Consider the following 21,577-nt stretch of genomic DNA (forward strand, 5'->3'; position numbering starts at 1 on the left):
AGCAAGGAGGTGAGCGAAGCTTTCAAAGGCATGGCTCTGGCAATGACCAAAAAGGCCCAGATCATTGCTGGGAGCTTTGCAGGAATCTCCCTTCTAGTGGATGTGGGCTTCCTGGTAAAAGACTCAATGCACTTACATGAGTGGGTAAAGACAGAGTTGGCTGAGAAGCTGAGGCAGCCGGCCAAGGAGCTGGAGGAGAAGTTTTAGCAGGTCATACAGACCTATGAGCGGCTGAAGTAAGGCCCGACTCCCCCACCCCCAGAGCAGTACAGGAACCAGGGACACACGTGAGACCAAGGTTGAGAGCACCTTGTTAGAGGGGAAAGGAGGGGAGACAACACTGATGGAGCTGGTGTTAGGAATCTGGCATTTCTGCAGCTGAGCACAGCAGGGGAGGAATGCATACAGGTGGAAGAGGGGAGAGAGAAGGAAGGAGCCTGGGGCCTAGACTAAGGAGAAGGGGGACTAGTGATTGACGGGAAGGGAGAAACCACTTATTTTGGACTAAAGAACACATTGGGGGCAGAGTAGAGAGGCATGGAAACTAGCAACGAGAGGCCAGGAATATGAAAGGCTTTAAAATGGGAGAAAGTCAAAGAGGAACCATAGCCGGGATCCAGGAGAAGTAGCCTGGGCTCCGTATCACCCTCCCCAGGGTTTGCTGTCCCAGCAAGAAGAGTCTCCCCCTGGTGGTGGTCTCTAGCCCTCCTTCTCCAGCATCAGTGCACCTTTGATCCCAGCAGGACTATCTTAGTTAGGCAGTGACTTCTTGATGAAGATGGTGGTGGTGGTGGTGGCGGCAGCGATGACTACTCAGTGGGTGGAACATTTGTCGAGATGCAGGTGATATTTGGGACCAGGATACACTGAGTGACTAATGAAGTTCCTATGAAATTCCAAATGCTTGTGAAACAGAGGTTGATTTAAAAAAAAAAAAATTACAAAAGAAAGAAACAATGACACCAGAAGGCAACAACAGAACGCTGTGGTGTGTCAAGGTGATCAACCAGCCTGGGGTGAAGAGAGGCAGCCTCTCAGACCCTCGGTTTCTTCTTCAGCTGTGGGTGGGGCTGGGCAAGACATTTCAGGTTCCTTTGTCTCTCCCCATCTTTTGTTCTCCAGACTCTGGGTCAATAAATACGAGCTGATTCACTGAGGCTTCCTTGCATTGACTGAGAGGCTCAGCTGGGCTCCAGATGCCTGACCTCCTTCCCCAGGAGCCTGTCTCCCAGGATCTCAGGGCGCACATCCTCCATGGCTTCTCCTGCCTGCCTGCTGGGCTCCCATCCAGTAGTTTCCCTCAGACCCTGGAGCCCCCAGGCCCCATGGGACGCACAGGGGTGCCTGTGTCATCTGACTTGGGTTGAGTATGGGGATACTCCTTCTCCAGCCCCTGGGACCAGGATGGACACGGGGCACCCAAGGATGATTGAGAGCAGAGGGCTTGTGTGCAGGTGTAAGAGAGGGTCAGCTGTAAACAGAGGTGCAGAGAGAGAGCACACACCTCACCCAGGCTGCCTTCATGTTTCACCAGGACTCCTGCAGGAGCTTCCCCTCTCCTCTTGGCCAGAGCCTGGACCTCAGAGGGTGAAGACTGAGCTTTGGGACCTTGCTCTTTCTTATCATAAAAGAGAATAATTTGTTTTGCTGGAGGTTCACAGGAATATCATGACCTGACATCAAGAAAAAAGGCTCTGACACCAAGAAGGTTGCAACAACTAACCAGGCCCCTCACTTACCTTTCTCATAAAAGGCCTTTGCTGAGAGCTTCAGGGAGTTTGGGATTTTTAAGGCATGAGGCTTCTTCGGTTCCAAACTCCAACATTTTGGTATTGTTTGGCCTCACTGTGTGTTGGGAATATGGACTTGCATTCAATAAAACAGGCAGCCCAAAGTATTCTGCTGGAGTCTGTGGTCCCTCAAAGGCAGAGGTGGACGCCAGGCTCACTCCATCCCCAGAGGCAGGACTGAGGGGCTAGGGAGAGTGGGCAGGAAGGAGGGAAGGCCCATACAAGGCCATGCTCTGAGCTGGTCACCCATCTGGGCTTGCACCAGACACGATCTTCTGAGGAGCCTTCATGGAATGGCCTCAGGCTCCTCCAGGCCAGGGAGGAAAGGGGAGCATCTGGGTGTTGCTCTCACCCTCACGGGCCTGCTCCATGGGGCACCAACTCTCTGTTTCCATGTGGAGCATGTGAGCACCTAACAGGCTCCTATCCCATGGTGACCCCTGTCTCAGGCGTCACCTGTGGTTCTGAGCAACAGAAACTGTGTCTGGCTAAGTGAGCACAGAAGAGGGCCCACTGGAGGGAACCGGGGCAGGTCAGAGAAAGGAAAGAAGCCCCCAAACCTGCACAGTTCAGGAAGGACAGGAAGCAGGTCTGGGCCTCCTCCAGGAGCTCACGGTCTGTCTCCTGAGGCCCCTGCCAGCAGTGGGGCTTAGGTCCTGGCACCTAGAATCTCAGAGTCAAAATCCCAGGACACAGGAGAGCCTGGCTTGGGAGACTGTATTCTTGGACCGATAGGTCAGGCTGAAGGATGAGAAGGATGAATGGGTATTAAGGACCTGGACCCTGGGGGGGAAGTCTCAGGTCAAGAGGCTCCAGATTGAGTGCTTCGTGGATGCACACATGCCCTCCTCTACGACCAACAAAATGACTCTCCTCACCCTGGTCTGGGTCCAAGCACCCCACACAGGACAGTAAGTGCACCACCTTTTCATACGGTTCGGACTGTTCATGTTCATGGGATTCTTGCGGAATGAATGTTTTGGCCACCTGATGTGAAGAGGCGAGTCACTGGAAAAGAGCTTGATGCTGGGGAAGGCTGAGGATTGCTGGCAATTCTGGGCTCTGTCCTTGGGGTTTTTTCAGGCCAGAAGGGTAGCAGACTTATCAGAATTTCAGTCACTTCTATCCGTCCAAGAACTGCAGCTGCCTTCAAGGGAAATCCACAAAAAATGACTATCTCATCCTTTGCCCATCATTCAATCTGTGTTTGACTCTCCTCAAAGTCTTCCTGTTCTGCTTCTCCTGAGCCCTCACGTGGCAGTTCTGCACTCTGTACTTTTGTGTTTTGTACTTTGTACCAGGTCTAGAGTGTGTGATTGTTGCCTGCAGGAGAGTCTGCTTGTCAGGAGCTTGTCTGAAATGATTTTTGAGCCTTACTTCTTTCGCTGACTTGTTGTGTGATCTGGAAGAAGTCGCATCCCTGCCTTTGCCTGTTTCCCTATCTACACAATAAAATAATAACTCTGCCCCTCTTCAGAAGAATCACATGATAAAAAAGTAAATGAATTGCAAATGGCCAAGTGCTCTTCTGATAGAATCATACCCTTCGCTCCTCCTGTCCTTCCACAGGCTCTCCAGGGTCCAGGGTACCCCATGACCTCTATCCTAGGGAAGCAGGCCCTTACAGAGAGGGAGAACTTGGACCTCGGTGTTTCAGCCCTCCTCCCACCCCCTTCCCATTGGACATAAATCAGGATGGTGAAGATCCCAACTTTAGAGTCAGACCTGGGCTTCTACTTTTCTTTATATTTCTGAGATCTCGGATAAGCTGTTTCCCTTTCTTTGATGAACAAGGCTGCCCTTTGCCTCCCCGTTGATGGGGAACCCTTCTCTTGACACAGTGCTGTTCACATGCCTCATGTGGTTCTCTCCCTCTGCTTCCACATCAGGCCTGGCAACGCTTATCCTCCTGCGCTTTGCTCATCTGGCTCCTAAGTATGTTAGGTCACTCTTGACTTTGAACTGCCTCTTTTTAAAAAAGCAATCCTGTTTCTCTAGTCACCTAAAGGAATGTTACCTGAGCCTCCATGTCCACTGCCACCTTTGTGAGAAATGCATGTGCGCAGAGACATCCACAGCTAAGGTCCTTCATGGCTGAGTTTCTGCATTTCTCTGCAAGTCTGACTCTTTACCTGCCCCTTGCTGGCCCCTACCTGCCCCCTCTCGGCACCCCCCTACCCCCACTCTGCCTTCACCAGGAGGAGGCTGCCCACTGATCATTAGGGCCAACCCCCACTCCTGGCCCCTCCCCTGGCCTTGGCCTTGCTCCAGGGCTCCATGGTGGCCCCATGGTCAGCAGCCAGCTCTCATTCTCTGGATCGAAGCTCTGGAGCTCTGCAGCAATCTATACCACATTGGCCAGAGCAAGGTCTTCTTCCAGGCCAGCATGCTGGCCCACCTGGAGGAGGAGTGGGACCCGAAGATCATGGACGTCATCATTGGCTTCCAGGCCTGCTGCAGGGGCTACCTGCCAGGAAGTGAGTCCCGGGACCCCCACACCTTGCTCGGGACCCCCAGCTCTCCTGTAGCAGAGGGCACTGAGGAAGCGGGGCCTGGGCACCCTCATGTTGGCAAGTGTCCCCTGGGGAGGCCACGTGGCTTTCCCTGGTCCCCTGCTTCCTGGATTTCTGCCAGAGGTTTAAAGTGAGTGGGAGGGAGGGGTGACTGTGCTTAGGTTTTCCTTCCAGGAAAGCCCCTGGCCACCGCCTTTCCTCCCTGTGTCCCTCCTGTAGGGGAGACACCCAGAGCTGGTTGCCCCTAGAGGATCCCAAGCTCCAGGGAGAAGGCAACCTTAAGTCTTGACAGCTCCTGTGGGGTTAGGGGCAGGCTTGTGCAGGATAGCAGGAGGGGCAGCTGCACGTTTGCCCCTTGACCCCTCTGTGTCAGTGCTTCCAGCCTGAGCCCTGAGTGCTGGGGTGAAAGCGTGAGAGTATGATGTTTGGATAGATGGAAGTTTGTAGGACATGAGCTGCTGATATTCTTCTGCCCAACAACAATGGTTTTCTGAGTTGCTTGAAGAAAGCCCCAGCCTCTCCCCGGACCATGGCTGCCTTATCTGCAAAATCAGATCAAATTCCTGGCCTTTGTTATGGGTGATTGTAAGACCAAATTGCAGTGTGTGGTCCTCATGGAATAACACCCATCACTCTTCTGTCTGTCCCTCAAAACCTGGGAGGAGGTGACCATGATGGCCAAGGGATATCTTCTAGGATGAAGCAACCCAGTGGAAGGTCAGGCTGGCCTCGGTGAAGGGCATAGGCCCATTGCAGCCTCTTCTGCTTGGGGGCAAAAAAGAAAAAGTCCAACAGCAGTTGAGTTGCAAGACTCTCAGGCTGAGTTACCTTTTCTTCTCCATTTCTTTGTAAAACAGAGCCAACACTCCTTAGAGCTGATGTGAGATTCAACAGGAAAGGCATGGATGGTGCGTGCACAGTGCCTGGCACTTGCTCAGCCCCATCCAGAGGCTCTTTGCTCAGGAACCAAAAGGAGGCAGGGCCAGCTCTCTGTTGTAGACTTCTCTGAGTCGCCAGGACAGTGGTTTTCTGATAAAGTCCTCCATTTGGAGAGAAAATATCAAGTTGTCAGATGGAGATAAGCCAGGGGAGAAAAAGGCAGCGTGCTCTCAGCCCTCCCCATGAACTGCTGCGTCTACCTAATGGCAGTGACCACCAAGGCCAGGCCTCCTCCTGTGGGCTACTGGGACCAAAGACACTAGTTCCATCCCTCCCAGCAGGGCTAAGTCAAGAGGGATCTGATCAAAAGGGGTGGGAGGGGCATGGGCAGAGTGTCAGAGGAGTGGCCTTGGGCCCCTCACCCAAGTATCATGGGAGCAGAGCAGGGGACTGTGGACTCTACAGGGGAAGGTCCTAGAGGGCTTCTCAGAGGATGTGATGTCAGATTTGGGCTTCGCTGCATGAACACGATCTTCCAGCTGGTTGCAGCAGGTGACCCTAGCAGAAGGTCCTCTGTAAGTAAGTGCCTAGAATCCACATGGATGTGACACTCAGCAGCAGAAGTATGACCAGTATGCAGTGAGCAGGTGGCATTTTCTGGGATTGGGTCACATGCTGGTGGCATGAAGGTGAATAAGGCAAGCAGGCTAGTGAGTGTGGGTGGGTAGAGAAGGCAGAGGGGGCTGGGAAGAAGCCTGTGGGCTGAGGCCAAGGGCTTCATAGTGTGTTGGTGGCAGGTCTTTTTTCAAGGAGCACAGAGCAGGATGAACTGAGCCAAGAATGACCTAGAATGTCAAGACCGGGCTTGTTTCTCTAAGGGGAGCAGTGGGAGGGTGGGAAAAGCCCAGGGTGGGGCCTGGTGAGCAGAATATCTGATGCAAGTGACTCAGAATTGAGAGTGTTCAATTTCCCTTTTCGGTTCTCCGGGTTTATCTGGACCCACAGAATGTGTGGTTTATTGCAGAGACACACAGCTTGTGGCTACACCTGCAACGCTGAGAACAACTGGATCTTGTTCACACTCAGCCAGAGAAGATTCCTGGGTAAGCAGGGAGGTAGGACCCCCACCCATCTCCCCATCCTCACAACCGTCTGAGAAAGGATGATTGTCACTAGTTGACAGAAGAAGGAATGGAAGCACAGAGAGGTGAGGTCATGGCCGAGGCAGCAGGTTAAGCAGGGGCAGAGCCTGCATGTGGAGGCAGGTATGCTTGGCAGCTTCCTCCCACCCCTGGGCCCCTGGACAGTGCAGAGGGAGGGCGACACCTGCTCAGGTGGGCTCCACTTGGAAGATGGGCTCCTGAGATGAGAGCCGACACCCCAGAAGGAAGATGTATGTTGCAGGTGCTCAGCCCTTTGGGAAACTGGAAGAAACGGAGGGGGTGGAGGAGGAAAGAGGAGTCAGAGCCTCTCCTGCTCTGGCCTGGCCACCTTGAGGCTGCCCGCAGGTGCTGCACTGCCGCTGATGGAGGAAAGGGTTCCTCTTGAGATACAAGGAATCCAGGTTTATCATTACCTTGTCTCTTGAATGCCTGCTCAGTGCCAGTCCCTGCGGGGGGATCTGAGGCCTGAGAGGAGAGGAACAGGAGAGCAAGAGGGGAGATGCAGGGCTTGTTACACAATGCCTCGGTTTTATATTATGATCTCGGTTTTATAATTTTAAGACAAAAAGTCAAGCTGTGAACACATCAGTGTAACAGGAGTGACACAGGCTTTGATCTATGTGTTTTACAGGCAAGGACAATGCTGGAAACTTTTGGGTTACTAAAACCATGTTCTCCCTCTCACATATCCATGTCAGAAAGTCAGAGTGGGCCTCCACTCTGCCCATGGAAAGCCGTGTGACCCTGGGCAAGTCACCTTCCCTGGAATTGTTTCTTCAGTTTCTTACTCAAATTTTTAATATATATACTTTTTTTTTTTTTTTTTTTTTTTTAGTGTGTCAGGTCCTAGTTGAAACAAATGGGGTGAGTTGCTCCGCAGCATGTGGGATCTTAGTTCCTTGATTAGAGAGCAAACTCGTGTGCCCTACATTGCAAGGCGATTTAACCACTGAACAACCAGGGAAGTCCCTGTTACTCAAATTTTAAAAACTGGTTTCAGTCTTCTGTGGATTTTAGGCTCTGTCTCGTGGATTTTCACCTTGTTGACTCTAGGTATTGGAAACAGTGTCTGCTGGTCTCTCCTTGTAATCTGACCTGGTTTATGGTGTCTTTTGCATCTTTTAATATTTAGAGGACAAATAAATCAGACTTTTCTTTATGGCTTATGGGATTTGTGTCTTGACTAGAAAGGTTTCCTTAGTCAATCTTATTTTTAACATTTTTTTTTTTTTCTAGGGCCTTTGTAGTGTTTTCTTTCTGGTCTACATTTAGATCTCTTTGGAACTTGGTGATTGATTAGAAGCTTTTTCTTTCTTCCTCTTCCCCTTTCTCCTTTTCTCCTTCTCTTTCAAGCAGGACATATTTAATGGTTACTTTTCTCAGTCAAGGTCTTCCCAGGTGGCGCTCTTGGTAAAGAACTCGCCTGTGAATGCAGAAGACATGAGAGACATGGGTTCAATCCCTGGGTCAGGAAGATCCCTGGATGAAGGACAAGGCAACTCACTCCAGTGTTCAGTCAAAAAGGAGCACACCCTTTCTTTTGTCTTCAAACCAGCCTTCATGGCAGTCAGGGTATGACTCCACTCTCTTCCCTCAAAGTCTCCAGCAGCAGTAAGGGAACAGAGAGCAAGAGGCTGGAGGGAGCTGGGCCCCACAGCCATGCTTGACCCTGGATTACAATATGGGGCGTTCTCTGTTAGTCTCTGATAGGCCACTTCCTGGAAAGGGTGTTTCTGGGAAACAGGAGGACTTTGGAGAAGCCTGTCCCAGGCTTTGGAATATCTGAATCAAGGGTCAGGCATGTATCAGATTTTAGATAAGTCCCGTGTTTTTCCACAATTCTCTCTTTGTCTCCTCATGTAATAATATCATAGCTGGAGTAAGGAGACATGAGGAAATACAGGTGTTTCCTGCCATCTGAATGTACACTGAAATGCCACCGAAATTTTCCTATGAAAATTTCGCAAATCAAAATGGCATAGAGCATAGACAATCTAGGTCTCGCGTCATAGTTTATTGGCAGAGGCTAATCGTTTGGAAAGCAGGGGATGCCTATAAAGGGAATACACTCAGAAATCTGGTAATACTGTCTGTCAGAAAGAGCTTTTCATCCAGACAGACAAGGAAAACATATGGAATTACTGCACTGCAGGTAAAACAGGGATTGTGCTGTGTTTTTGAGAAGCTGGTTGTTTTATGACCCTGTAAGGGGTCCCTACACCTCATATTTTCATACTGTTCATGGGATTCTCAAGGCAAGAAAACTGAAGTGGTTTGCCATTCCCTTCTCCAGTGGACCACATTCTATCAGACCTCTCCACCATGACCCTCCCGTCTTGGGTGGCCGCACACAGCATGGCTTAGTTTCATTGAGTTAGACAAGGCTGTGGTCCATGTGATTAGACTGACTAATTTTCTGTGATTATGGTTTCAGTGTGTCTGCCCTCTGATGCCCTCTTGCAACACCTACTGTCTTTCTTGGGTTTCTCTTACCTTGGATGTGGGGTATCTCTTCATGGCTGCTCCAGCAAGGCACCACTGCTGCTCCTTATCTTGGACGAGGGGTATCTCCTCACAGCAGCTCCTCCTGACCTTGAACTTGGAGTAGCTCCTCTCGGCCCTCCTGCTCCTGCGCAGCCACCATGGTGCAGTATGATAGGATACTGAAGAGGAACTCCCTAGGTCGGTAATCAGTGGAGAAATAACTCCAGAAAGAATGAAGGGATGGAGCCAAAGCAAAAACAACACCCAGTTGTGGATGTGACTGGTAATAGAAGCAAGGTCAGATGATGTAAAGAGCAATACTGCATAGGAACCTGGAATGTCAGGTCCATGATCAGGGCAAATTGAAAGTGGTCAAACAGGAGATGGCAAGAGTGAACATCGACATTCTAGGAATCTGCGAACTAAAATGGACTGGAATGGGTGAATTTAACTCAGATGACCATTATATCTACTACTGTGGGCAGGAATCCCATAGAAGAAATAGAGTAGCCATCATGGTCAACAAAAGAGTCCGAAATGCAGTACTTGGATGATCTCTGTTTGTTTCCAAGGCAAACTACTCAATATCACAGTAATCCAAGACTATGCCCCAATCAATAATGCTGAAGAAGCTGAAGTTGAACCATTTTATGAAGACCTACAAGACCTTTTAGAACTAAGACCTCAAAAAGATGTCCTTTTCATTATAGGGGACTGGAATGCAAAAGTAGGAAGTCAAGAAACACCTGGGGTAACAGGCAAATTGGCCTTGGAGTACGGAATGAAGCAGGGCAAAGACAAATAGAGTTTTGCCAAGAGAACTCACTGGTCATAGCAAACACCCTCTTCCAACAACACAAGAGAAGACTCTACTCATGGACATCACCAGATGGTCAACACCAAAATCAGATTGATTTTATTCTTTGTAGCCAAAGATGGAAAGGCTCAGCAAAAACAAGACCGGGAGCTGACTGTGGCTCAGATCATCAACTCCTTATTGCCAAATTCACACTGAAATTGAAGAAAGTAGGGAAAACCACTAGACCATTCAGGTATGATCTAAATCAAATCCCTTATGACTATACAGTGGAAGTGAGAAATAGATTTAAGGGACTAGATCTGATAGATAGAGTGCCTGATGAACTATGGACAGAGGTTCATGACATTGTACAAGAGACAGGGATCAAGACCATCCCCCTGGAAAAGAAATGAAAAAAGCAAAATAGCTGTCTGGGGAGACCTTACAAACAGCTGTGAAAAGAAGAGAAGCGAAAAGCAAGGGAGAAAAGGAAAGATATAAGCATTTGAATGCAGAGTTCCAAAGAATAGCAAGGAGAGATAAGAAACCCTTCCTCAGCAATCAATGCAAAGAAATAGAGGAAAACAACAGAATGGGAAAGACTAGAGATCTCTTCAGGAAATTAGAGATACCAAGGGAACATTTCATGCAAAGATGGGCTCGATAAAGGACACAAATGGTATGGACCTAACAGAAGCAGAAGATATTAAGAACAGGTGGCAGGAATACACAGAAAAACTGTACAAAAAAGATCTTCACAAAAAATATCTTCATGACCCAGATAATCACGATGGTGTGATCACTCACCTACAGCCAGACATCTTGGAATGTGAAGTCAAGTGGGCCTTAGAAAGCATCACTACGAACAAAGCTAATTGAGGTGATAGAATTCCAGTTGAGCTATTTCAAATCCTGAAAGATGATGCTGTGAAAGTGCTGCACTCAAAATGCCAGCACATTTGGAAAACTCAGCAGTGGCCACAGGACTGGAAAAGGTCAGTTTTCATTCCAATCCCAAAGAAAGACAATGCCAAAGAATGCTCAAACTACTGCACAATTGCACTCATCTCACATGCTAGGAAAGTAATGCTCAAAATTCTCCAAGCCAGGCTCAGCAATATGTGAACCGTGAACTTCCTGATGTTCAAGCTGGTTTTAGAAAAGGCAGAGGAACCAGAGATCAAATTGCCAACATCCGCTGAATCATGGAAAAAGCAAGAGAGTTCCAGAAAAACATCTATTTCTGCTTTATTGACTATGCCAAAGCCTTTGACTGTGTGGATCACAATAAACTGTGGAGAATTCTGAAAGAGATGGGAATACCAGACCCCCTGACCTGCCTTTTGAGAAACCTATATGCAGGTCAGGAAGCAACAGTTAGAACTGGACATGGAACAACAGACTGGTTCCAAATAGGAAAAGGAGTACGTTAAGGCTGTATATTGTCACCCTGCTTATTTAACTTATATGCAGAGTACATCATGGAAATGCTGGGCTGGAAGAAACACAAGCTGGAATCAAGATTGCCAGGAGAAATATCAATAACCTCAGATATGCAGATGACACCACCCTTATGGCAGAAAGTGAAGAGGAACTAAAAAGCCTCTTGATGAAAGTGAAAGTGGAGAGTGAAAAAGTTGGCTTAAAGCTCAACATTCAGAAAATGAAGATCATGGCATCCGGTCCCATCACTCCATGGGAAATAGATGGGGAAACTGGCAGACTTTATCTTTTGGGGCTCTAAGACCACTGCAGATGGTGATTGCAACCATGAAATTAAAAGGTGCTTACTCCTTGGAAGGAGATTTATGACCAACCTAGATAGCATATTGAAAAGCAGAGACATTACTTTGCCAACAAAGGTCCGTCTAGTCAAGGCTATGTTTTTTCCAGTGGTCATGTATGGATGTGAGAGTTGGACTGTGAAGAAAGCTGAGCGCTGAAGAATTGATGCTTTTGAAGTGTGGTGTTGGAGAAGACTCTTGAGAGTCCCTTGGACTGCAAGGAGATCCAACCAGTCTATACTAAAGGAGATAAGTCCTGGGTGTTCTTTGGAAGGAATAATGCTAAAGCTGAAACTCCAGTACTTTGGCCACCTCATGCGAAGAGTTGACTCATTGGAAAAGACCCTGATGCTGGGAGGGATTGGGGGCAGGAGGAGAAGGGGACGGCAGAGGATGAGATGGCTGGTTGGCATCACCGACTCTATGGACATGAGTCTGAGTGAACTCCGGGAGTTGGTGATGGACAAGGAGGCCTGGCGTGTTGCAGTTTATGGGGTTGCAAAGAGTCAGACACGACTGAGCAACTGAACTGAACTGGACGCCTCATATTTTAGCCCGGCTGTATCCAGGAGGGCAGAGGGTGCCCTGCTGGTCCTGGACAGGAGGAGTAGCAGAGAAGAGACAGGGTCCCATTCTTTGAGACCCCACGGACCTCACCCCCCCAGGCTCCTCTGTCCGTGGGGGTTTGCCAAGCAAGAATACTGGAGTGGGTTACCATGCCCTCCTCCAGGGGATCTTCCCAACCCAGGGATCAAACCCACGTCTCCCTCATTGCAGGTGGATTCTTTTCTGACTGAGCCCCAGGGAAACCAAAATGGGTAACAGGGCTTAAGAATTTGTCCATTTGTGTTGAGAAAAAAATGACCACCAAAGGATTTAATAATATCTCTCTCTTAGGAGATTTATCTCTTGTGCTGCAGCCAGAGTTTCCAGAATTACAGCTTAAAGAGAACTCCAGGAGCATAGACACAGTACAAAGGATTGGAGTTAACTGGTAGCTATTTCATTCTAAATGCTAACTGGAGAAGTCTGTCTTTAAATACATTTTGTTGTTAATTTTTTTTCTTGACTCCTGTTTCTTGTTGGTTTAGCTCCCCTGTTGTTTCTCCCATCTCCATCTTGGTCATTTTTCCTTGAGAGCCTCCTTTCCCTCTCTGGGGCCTGTGAGCCAGTTGGGTTTTCCTTCCATCAAGCAAGATGAAGGTACAAACCTTTAAGAGAGTGGTGAAGATTAAGTCCCATTCCCAGTGAAACACACACAGAACTTTCTAGAAAGGAGCCTGAAGAAAATTAGAGATCAGAGTAGATGAAACAAGGACCTCATTGCCCTTGAGGAAGTATATTCCCTTTCATTTAATTTGGGAATAATAAGATCTGACATAGAAAAGAAAAATGCAAGCAAAGTTTTATATAAGAAGAGTGTTGCTTGCACTATTATTTACATGAAGAATTAGAAACAAGCTAAAGTTCAACAGTCAGTAGAGGACAGTAGAGAGGACTTGGCCCCATCCAGGTTCAGAGCATCCAGGGCAGGGCTGGGTGGACTCCAGGCCCTTGTGGCATAAAGGCTCTTGCAGAAACAAGGAGGGTGTGGGCTGTGGGAGCTGTGTTCCTGATAAAGCAGGAACTTTATCAAGGCAGAGGCTCAAGTCTTCAGGGAAGGAAGATATGATTTGGGAATAAAAACAGTCACTTGCCAAATAACAGCTATGCACAAACAAAATTCTATATTAAAGGGAGTGCGAGCTCCGTCCCTTTTTGTGAACTGTGGACTGTAGCCCACCAGGCTCCTCTGTCCCGGCAAGAATACTGGAGTGGGTTCCAGTTCCTCCTCCAGGGGATCTAAGTTCTCAACTCAGGTATCCAATCTGAGTCTCTTGCGTCTTCAGCACTGGGAGGCAGATTGTTTGCCACTGGGTCACCTGGGAAGCCCACATTAAAGGGAGTAGAGCATAGTCATCACAAACCTGGGATTTGGATGAGAAAGACTTTAGTTCAAGTCCAGGCTCTGGCACCAGCATGAAAACTTGGAATAACTGAAGTTCAGGTGAATTTCAGGAGCCTGCATGTCATAGACTCTGGATCAGTATTAGTTATTACTGAAGAATAAAGAAAATGTTCCCAACCTTATGGAATTTCCAGAGTATTCCTTCCTATCTGTTCTTGTCTTTGATTTTATTGCTCCTGTGACTTCAGAGATGGCTGTATCCTCTCTGATTAGCTTTTCCTTGTGCCCCAACAGGACTCTGACTTGGAGAGAGCTGGTGGGAGATGAGCGCTATGCTATGCTATGCTAAGTCGCTTCAGTCGTGTCCGACTCTGTGTGACCCCATAGGTGGCAGCCCACCAGGCTCCGCCGTCCCTGGGATTCTCCAGGCAAGAACAGTGGAGTGGGTTGCCGTTTCCTTCTCCAATGCATGAAAGTGAAAAGTGAAAGTGAATTCACTCAGTCGTGTCCGACTCTTAGTGACCCCATGGACTGCAGCCTACCAGGCTCCTCTGTCCGTGGATTTTCCAGGCAAGAGTACTGGAGTGGGGTGCCATTGCCTTTCCTTAACTAGTGGCCAGCAGAGCCCAGGAGACAGCGAACCATGCTGGATTAAGTCCCTGGTGGCACTGGTGGCTGTGGCCGTCCCAGGGGAACCCACCAGAGACATTGCCCCTCACTGCTCTCTGCAGCCACTGCTCACTGGTGATGGAGCCCACCATCCATTTTCTCATACCCAAGGGTGAAGCCACACCTCCTTCAAGCCTGATTCAGACAAAGAGCTGAAGGGACATCTCTGAAACCCTGCTGCTGCCACCATGAGCTTTAACATCTACCCCCCAGGTAATCGGCTGCCTCTTCTCTGGATGGTTCCTACTTGTGACCTAGAATTGAGGGTGGTGGCTCCAGGCAGAGTTAACATACAGAGGAATCAAGAACCAAGAAGGGGATGGATATGCATCCTGGAGCCCCCCAGAGGGGCTGCGTGAAGTTCCCCCAGTGGGGGTGTGTCCACAGATCCTCTTTCCCAGTCCTCTCCTTGGGGAGCCACTTTCAAGGTGCTCACTTCCTCACCCACTGCCCTATAGCAAGTGACTCAGAAGTGAGGCCAGGACAGCCCATGGGGAGGGGGACAGCAGAGGAAGTCCCGAAGGCCAGACGGGGAAGGGAGAGGAGGTCCCCCAGGGTCCCTGGAGCTTCTCCTGCCCTCTCCCTTGGTCTGAGCCTCCTCCTGCTCCCAGACCCTGGGGCATCAACGCAGAGACCTTTCCTCCAGCTCTTTCCCTGCCACCCACCCAGCTGCTCTGTGAGGGTCAGCAGATCCTGAGCCCCCATCTGGTCTTTTCTGCCTCCCACCTGTGTGACCTGGAGCACAGTTATCTGATCTCACCTATAAAATGGGAATAATATATCCCTTTATTGTTATGAGGATGAAATATAATGTATGTTCATGGCTTGGGCCAGTGCCTGCCACACAGTAGGTCTGCTTAGGTGTGGTACTGTCCCCTCTACCTGGAATGTGTTAGTTCCAGCTGGAAATTTCTCCCCTCCCCCAGAATCACCCCTTCCCCAGCTGTATGAGGGCATCTGTACAGCGCTGCCGTAGATAAGCACCTGCTCACCAAGTGATTGCCTCATGTGGGTCCTTTTGATCGCAAATATCCCTGCAGATCCCCAGGTGCTCAGTTATTACCCTGCCCACCCCCTCTCCAACCAATCAATACACAGATTTAGTGTTCTGGCTTCCCTCCATGTGAGCCCTAGGTTCCTTTCTCCCTCAGAGACCCAGGAAAAAGAGGAAAACTAAGAATGTTTCATGTTGCTGGAAAGAGAGAAGGAGAGAGAGAGAGATCTGGTGTCTCTTCTAATAAGGACACCAGTCTTATTGGATTAGGGCCCCATACTTATGACCTCATTTTACCATAATTACCACTTTAAAGGCCCTATCTTCAAATACAGTCACCAGGGGGTTAAAGCTTCAACATATGAATTGAGGGGTGGGGTCGGGGAAACAGTTCCATCTGTAACCCCAGGTGATTCCACCAAGAGTACCCCAGGTCATCGCTGCTCAGAAAGATGAACTTTAATCACTTGATCCTCAGTACCATTTACCTTCCACCATAATTTCTCCAATTTTCTTTTTTTCTGTCTAGCGCTCAGAATATTTTTGCTCAACAGAGCGAGGGAAAAACTGCAACAACAACTGCTTGCTCAAGACAAAGCCTGGGAGAATTTTGTGGCTGAGGTCAATTTGTCCAGGTAAAGAGCACAGGTGCACCAGGAAGGTCACCCAGATCTTCAGGCCCCAGGCTGGTTTCCTCCTGGCAGGCACACCTCCTCGTGGCAGGACGCTATGGTGTGGTGGGGTTGAGAATGTTCCTTCTCAAGAATCTAAGAAGAATGTTTCCTCCATGTCATTCACTGCCAGTGAATGGCCTCAGACTAAGAAGAGATGAAACCTGTAAGGAGGGAGCAGGTTACGTGGCCTTGGACAAGTTACTGATCTCCTTGCCATTACTTTCTTCATCTGTTCAGTTTTATTGAGAGGACACTGAGATCATGCATGCAAAGTGCTTTGCATGATGGCTGACACAGAGGATGTGCTAAATTAGTATTAACTTTTAAAATAACCTTGTTGGGAAGAATCAGGGCCCAATGGCCTCCTTCCAGGAGACGAGAACCAAGTAGAACTTCCTTTGTGAAAAGTCAGGAAATCCTGACATCAACATCATTTTGCATCCCCAGGGATTTTGACTTGAGCCCTTTGATTAGGAACTGTATCAACCCTGCAGGATCCTGCTGGCTGATAAGATAGACAGGCTGGAGAGGAACTGGATGCAGCTGGTGCGGTCCTGGCTCTACTATCCGGCTCTGGGACTCTGGGCTTATCTTGGAGTCTCAGATCTGTCCTGTGTTCAGTGGGAATAGCAGTTCAATCTGATGGACTATGGTGATGGCCTCAGGGTGAACTGCAGGGTCAGACGTGGAGAACCAAGTACAATCATAAGGACCAGGGAGGCCTGGACCACGGTCAGACCCAGGGTCAAGGTGGAGCAGAGAGTCCAGGCTGGAGGACTAGTAGGCAGGCTTGGGCAGCAGGGCCAGGACTAGAGTGAGGAGAGTGGGCCCCGAGGACACAAACTGAAGGGGCTGTGTCCCTAGCAGAGGTCCCCTGAGTGGGAGGGGGGACATTTCTTTCTTCCCTGATGGGATCCCCTCATGCTGGGCTGGAGGGCCCTGGGTGGAGGGTCCTGTGGTGGTCGTGTCCTCCACATCCTGCCTAGGACCTGGCTTCTCCCTCCATCAGGGACCCTCTTCTAGTCTATGTGGAGCCTCCCTGACAGTGGAAGGCCGTGTGGCTCAGGGAGCCCTCCAGGGTCACAGTGAGTGGCTGTGATTGTGTATCATTTGAGGGATTCTGGGGAGCCTCACACATCCCCATCAAGAGGAAAACACTTCTCCACCAGCTGTGCAAGTGCTGGTCTCTTCAGGCTGAGCCATTCAAATGGGTGTTCCCTAAAGTCTCTTGACTCTTTAGAGGTTCCACAAAGTTGCACATGCCTTGGGGTGCAGTCAGGTGAAGCTGTCACAGGCAAAGTGTGAGTTAGGCTGGTGACACGTGCAAGGCCAGGGGTGCTGAGCACTGCAAGTTGTCAGAATTCCAGTTCCAGTTAGTGCACAGTGGGATTCAGGTTCCCATCAGCCACAGGACAGTCTGGACGGGTTTCACACTTCCATTGTTCTCAGGATGAGTTACAGCTAAGGTGGCAGGCTGGTGACCCCTGAGAGGTCAGGGAGCTGGGTGATGGATCAGGAGTCAGTGAGATGGGCTGGAGAGCCATGGGGAACCAGGACTCAGAGCACATCTCCGGCTTCCCTGTCAATTGGGGCAGTGGGTGGACCCAGTGACCTTCTGTGAAAGCCAAGGTTGTCAGGCTTGGGGGAGAGCAGATGCCAGGCAAAATAATCATTAAGGGTCCTTCTAGCTCTAAGTTTTGATTTAAAAAAAAAAATTCTACATACACTGAAGTAGCCAGTCTGCAAAATTAGAGGGCACAGTTCCCCAGACTGTCCTTACGTTTGACACCAACGGTCAATTTCTGGGGTCCAAAAAACCACCCTCAGGTTTGAGTTTTCCCTAGAAGGATGCTCAGAGATCACTGAAAGCTTCATGATTCCAGTTTATAACAGGACAGGATTCGGGTTCCCATCAGCCATAGGGCAGTCTGGGCAGGTTTCACACATGAAGCTTCCATTGTCCTCAGGATGAGTTACTGTCCTGAATTCAGTGTGTGGCAGGATGCACAGAGCACTGCCCACGAGGGATACTCACCTTGTTTAAAAACAAATTACTGTGACCTGTCATCTCCAGCCCCTCCCCGAGGTCAGACAAGTGCCCTAGAGTCCAGCTCCTCCACAGGTCCGAACTGATTACCACGTGACACAAGGCCCCATTACGTCACTTTGTCAGACTGTCCAGTGGCCAAAGGCCCAGGCAGATGAGGACACTCATATCAGCCAGACTATTCTAGGGGCTTAGGAACCACTTCCCAGTAGCCAAGGCAAAGAATAGGTTGACTCCTCACCACATGCTGAGGCCCTTGAATGAAGGTTTTCTGCTCTAATCCTGCTTCTCTTAATTTATCTGTGGAGTTCCTACTCTACCAACTCTTTGTAAGTGTTAGTGTTGACCTGCCTCTGAGATGTCTTTGTCGAATGCCGCTCTGAAGTCAAGAGTATCCTAAGATCCTTCACTTATTTTTCCCATGACTGAATAAGTACACGGAGCATCAACAATGTCCAAACATGGGTTCAATGTTGAAAAAAATTTTTAATTTGCAAAATTATTTCCATTTAATTTATACAATAAATTTTCCACTTAATTCATAATCTCTGTGTTTTATGCAAGGTAGATCTTGTTGAGCCTATTTTACAGACAAGCAAATTGTCTTTCTTCATCCTTTGATGTTCATTGTTACAGGGAAGAGGCAGTTGTACTACGTGAATATCTGGACCAACCGGACAGGAAGAGGTGTCTAGAAGAGTTTCCTCAGATTAAACGGGAGCTGGAGAAGAGCATAAAAAAGTTGCGTGAATGCACAGACAATGTTGACAAGGTACACAGGGACTGCACCATCTCCAATGTGGTAGCCAGTTCCACCAGCATTGCATCTGGCTTCCTGACCATCCTTGGCCTGGTTCTGGCACCCTTTACAACGGGCATCAGTCTGGGACTCTCAGCCACTGGATTAGGGCTGGGAGCAGCAGCTGCTGTGACAGGCGTGTCCACCAGCATCGTGGAACTCGTAAACACGTCATCAGTAGAAGCCCAACGTGATTTCTGCAGCATAGCCCAGAAGATTTCCAGTGGAAAAAGTCTCTACGAAGTGAAAGATTTTAGGAAGCATATCCATGCCATCAGGATGGCCAAAAGCAACCCTCGGTTAGCAGCTGGGTGAGTCCCTGGCCAAAGCACCCAGCTGGTGAGGGCAGCTTTTGGAGCCACGGCTCTTGCAATGACCAGAGGAGCCCACACGTATGGTGGAGTCTCTGCAGGTTTGTTCCTCCTGTTCCACATATGGTCCCTGGTGAAATATTCACAGGACTTGCAGGGTGGGGCAAAGACAGAGTCTGCTGAGAGACTGAGGAAACGGGCCCAGAAGCTGGAGATGAATCTGGAGGTGCTCACCCAGATCTATGAGCATCTGAAGTAGGCCCCAATTCGGGCACCCCAGAGCACTGCAGGGACCAGGGACACGTGAGTGGCCAAGCCCCAGAGGCAACTTGCTAGAGGGTAAGATTGCAAAATAAAATTGATGGAGCCGAGTATTAGGAATTCAGTGTTTCTGTAGCTGAGCACAGCAGGGGAGGGGTGCATACAGGTGATAGATAGAGAGAGAGTAGGAAGGAGCCTGAACTGGGGGGTGTGGGCGTGGGGAGAAACCACTTATTTTGGACTAAAGAAGCCACTGGGGGCAGAATAACGGGAGAGGCATGGGAACAAGCAATGAGAGACCAGGAATAGAGAAGGGTTGAAAATGGAAAAAGCCCAAGAGTTAGGACTGCTGGGGTCCAGAAGAAGTAGTAAGGGCTCCTCTATTGCCCTCCCCAGGGTCTGATGCCCCAACAGGAAGAGTTTCTTCCTGGTGATGGTCTCTAGCCCTCCTTCTCCAGCATCAACTCACCTTTGATCCCAGCAGGTTTATCTTAATTAGGCAGTGACTACTCTTTTTTGGTTTTTTATTAAAGCAAAGTTGATTTGCAATATTCTGTTAGTTTCAGGTATACAGCAAAGTGATTCAGTTATACATGTATTTTTTAAAAAATCTATATTCTTTTTAATTTTTTTCCATCATAGGTTAAAAATTTTGAATTCTATCCCCTGTAGTATATAGTAGGTCCTTGTTGTTTATTTTATGTATAGTAGTATGCATCAGTTAATCCCATACTAATTTATCCCTCCCCACTTTGGTAACAATAAGGTTGTTTTCTGTAAGTATTTCTGTTTTGTAAGTAAGTTCACTTGAACTCTTTTTTTTTTTTTCCTTTTGGCCATGCTAAGCCATTGGTGAGCTCTCAGTTTTCCCAACCAGGGATAAACCTGGGCTACCGTTGTGAAAACACCGAATCCTAACCAAAAGACCGCCAGGGAATTCCCTTAGTATTTTTAACTTTCCACTATTAAGTGATTTCATGTATTTGTCTTTGTCTGACTTACTTCCCTTAGTATCATCAGCTCTGAATCCATACGTGTTGCTACAAAGGGCATTATTTCCTTCTTTTTTATGGCTGAGTACTATTCTATTGTACATATGTACCACACTGCCTTTACCCATTCTTCTGCTGATGGACACTTAGGTTACTATCATGTCTAGGCTATTGTCAATAGTGTCCTGTGGACATTGGGGTGCATATATCTTTTCAAATTTGAGCTTTCCTCTTTCCAGATATTTACCCTGAAGTGGGATTGCTGGATTATATGATAACTCTATTTTTAGTTTTTCAAGAAACCTCCATACTGTCCTCTATAGTGACTGTACCAATTTACATTCCCACCAACAGTGTCTATACATCTTGTCCAGCATTGGTTATTTGTAGACATTTAGATAATGGTCCCTCTGATTGGTGTGAGCTGATACCTTATTGTAGTTTTGATTTGCACTTCCCTAATATCTAATGAGGTTGAGCATCTGTTCATGTGCCTGTTGGTCACCTGTATGTCTTCTTTGAAGAAACATCTATGTAGGTCTTCAGGCAGTGACTCCTAAATAATGATGGTGGTAATGATGGAAGCAGCAGCTATGATGATGATGGCAACACAGTAGATAAGACATTTGACAAGTTGCCAGGGGCTCTTTGGGTCCAGGGAGAAGCAACAGACCAGTGAAGTTCCCACAAAATTCCAAATGTTGCGTGGGAACCGAGGTTGATTAGAAAAAAAGGAAGAAAAATGAAAGCAGTAGACAGCAACAGGTCACGAACTTTGCAGTGAGTCAAGGAAGTCAACCAGCCTGGGGCCAACGGACACAGCCTCTTGGAGCATCCATTTCTTCCTCAGATGGGGTTGGTGCTTGATGAGATATTCCAGGTCTGTCTGACTCTCCCCACCTAGTGTTCTCTAGACTCTGGCTCAATAAATATGAGCTGATTCACTGAGGCTTCCTTGTGTTGACCGACGGGCTCAGCTGGGCTCCGGATGCCTGAGCTCCTTCCCCGTGAGCCTGTCTCCCAGGGTCTCAGGGAGCACGTCCTCCATGGCTCCTCCTGCCTGCCAGCCAGTCGTTTCCTTCAGACCCTGGAGCCACCAAGCCCCATGGGACACCGGGGGGAGCCCGTGTCGTCTGACTTGGGCTGAGCATGGGGATACTCCTCCTCCAGCCCCGGGGACAAGGATGGACACAGGGTACCCAAGGGTGATTGAGGACAGAGGGCTTGTGTGCAGGTGTGAGAGAGGGTCAGCTGTAAACAGAAGGGAGAAAGAGACAGCACACGCCTCACCCAGGCTGCCTTCACGTTTAACCAGGACTCCTGCAGGAAATTCCAGAACCATCTTCCTGTGTTTACCTTGGGGCACTGCCCTACCTCCACCCATCTATTTCCCACAGGGGACTAAAATGACCCTTAAGAATATCGACCTTAGCAGCACCCGCCTCCAGCTCTTCCCTGGCAGCCATGACT

The 21,577-nt window shown here is 48.8% G+C and overlaps 1 protein-coding gene across 1 annotated transcript; it reads left to right on the top strand.

The window, feature by feature from the left end:
• The first annotated feature begins 30 nt into the window (after positions 1-30).
• LOC129643333 (apolipoprotein L2-like) lies at positions 31-19,113 on the top strand. The gene is given in 5 exon segments (XM_055567737.1): positions 31-114; positions 2,526-2,701; positions 4,062-4,267; positions 15,502-15,658; positions 18,381-19,113. Coding segments are annotated over 5 exon segments (1,356 nt in total).
• The last annotated feature ends 2,464 nt before the right edge of the window (positions 19,114-21,577 follow it).

Source organism: Bubalus kerabau, chromosome 1, assembly GCF_029407905.1.
Source record: "Bubalus kerabau isolate K-KA32 ecotype Philippines breed swamp buffalo chromosome 1, PCC_UOA_SB_1v2, whole genome shotgun sequence".
Lineage (NCBI taxonomy): Eukaryota > Metazoa > Chordata > Mammalia > Artiodactyla > Bovidae > Bubalus > Bubalus kerabau.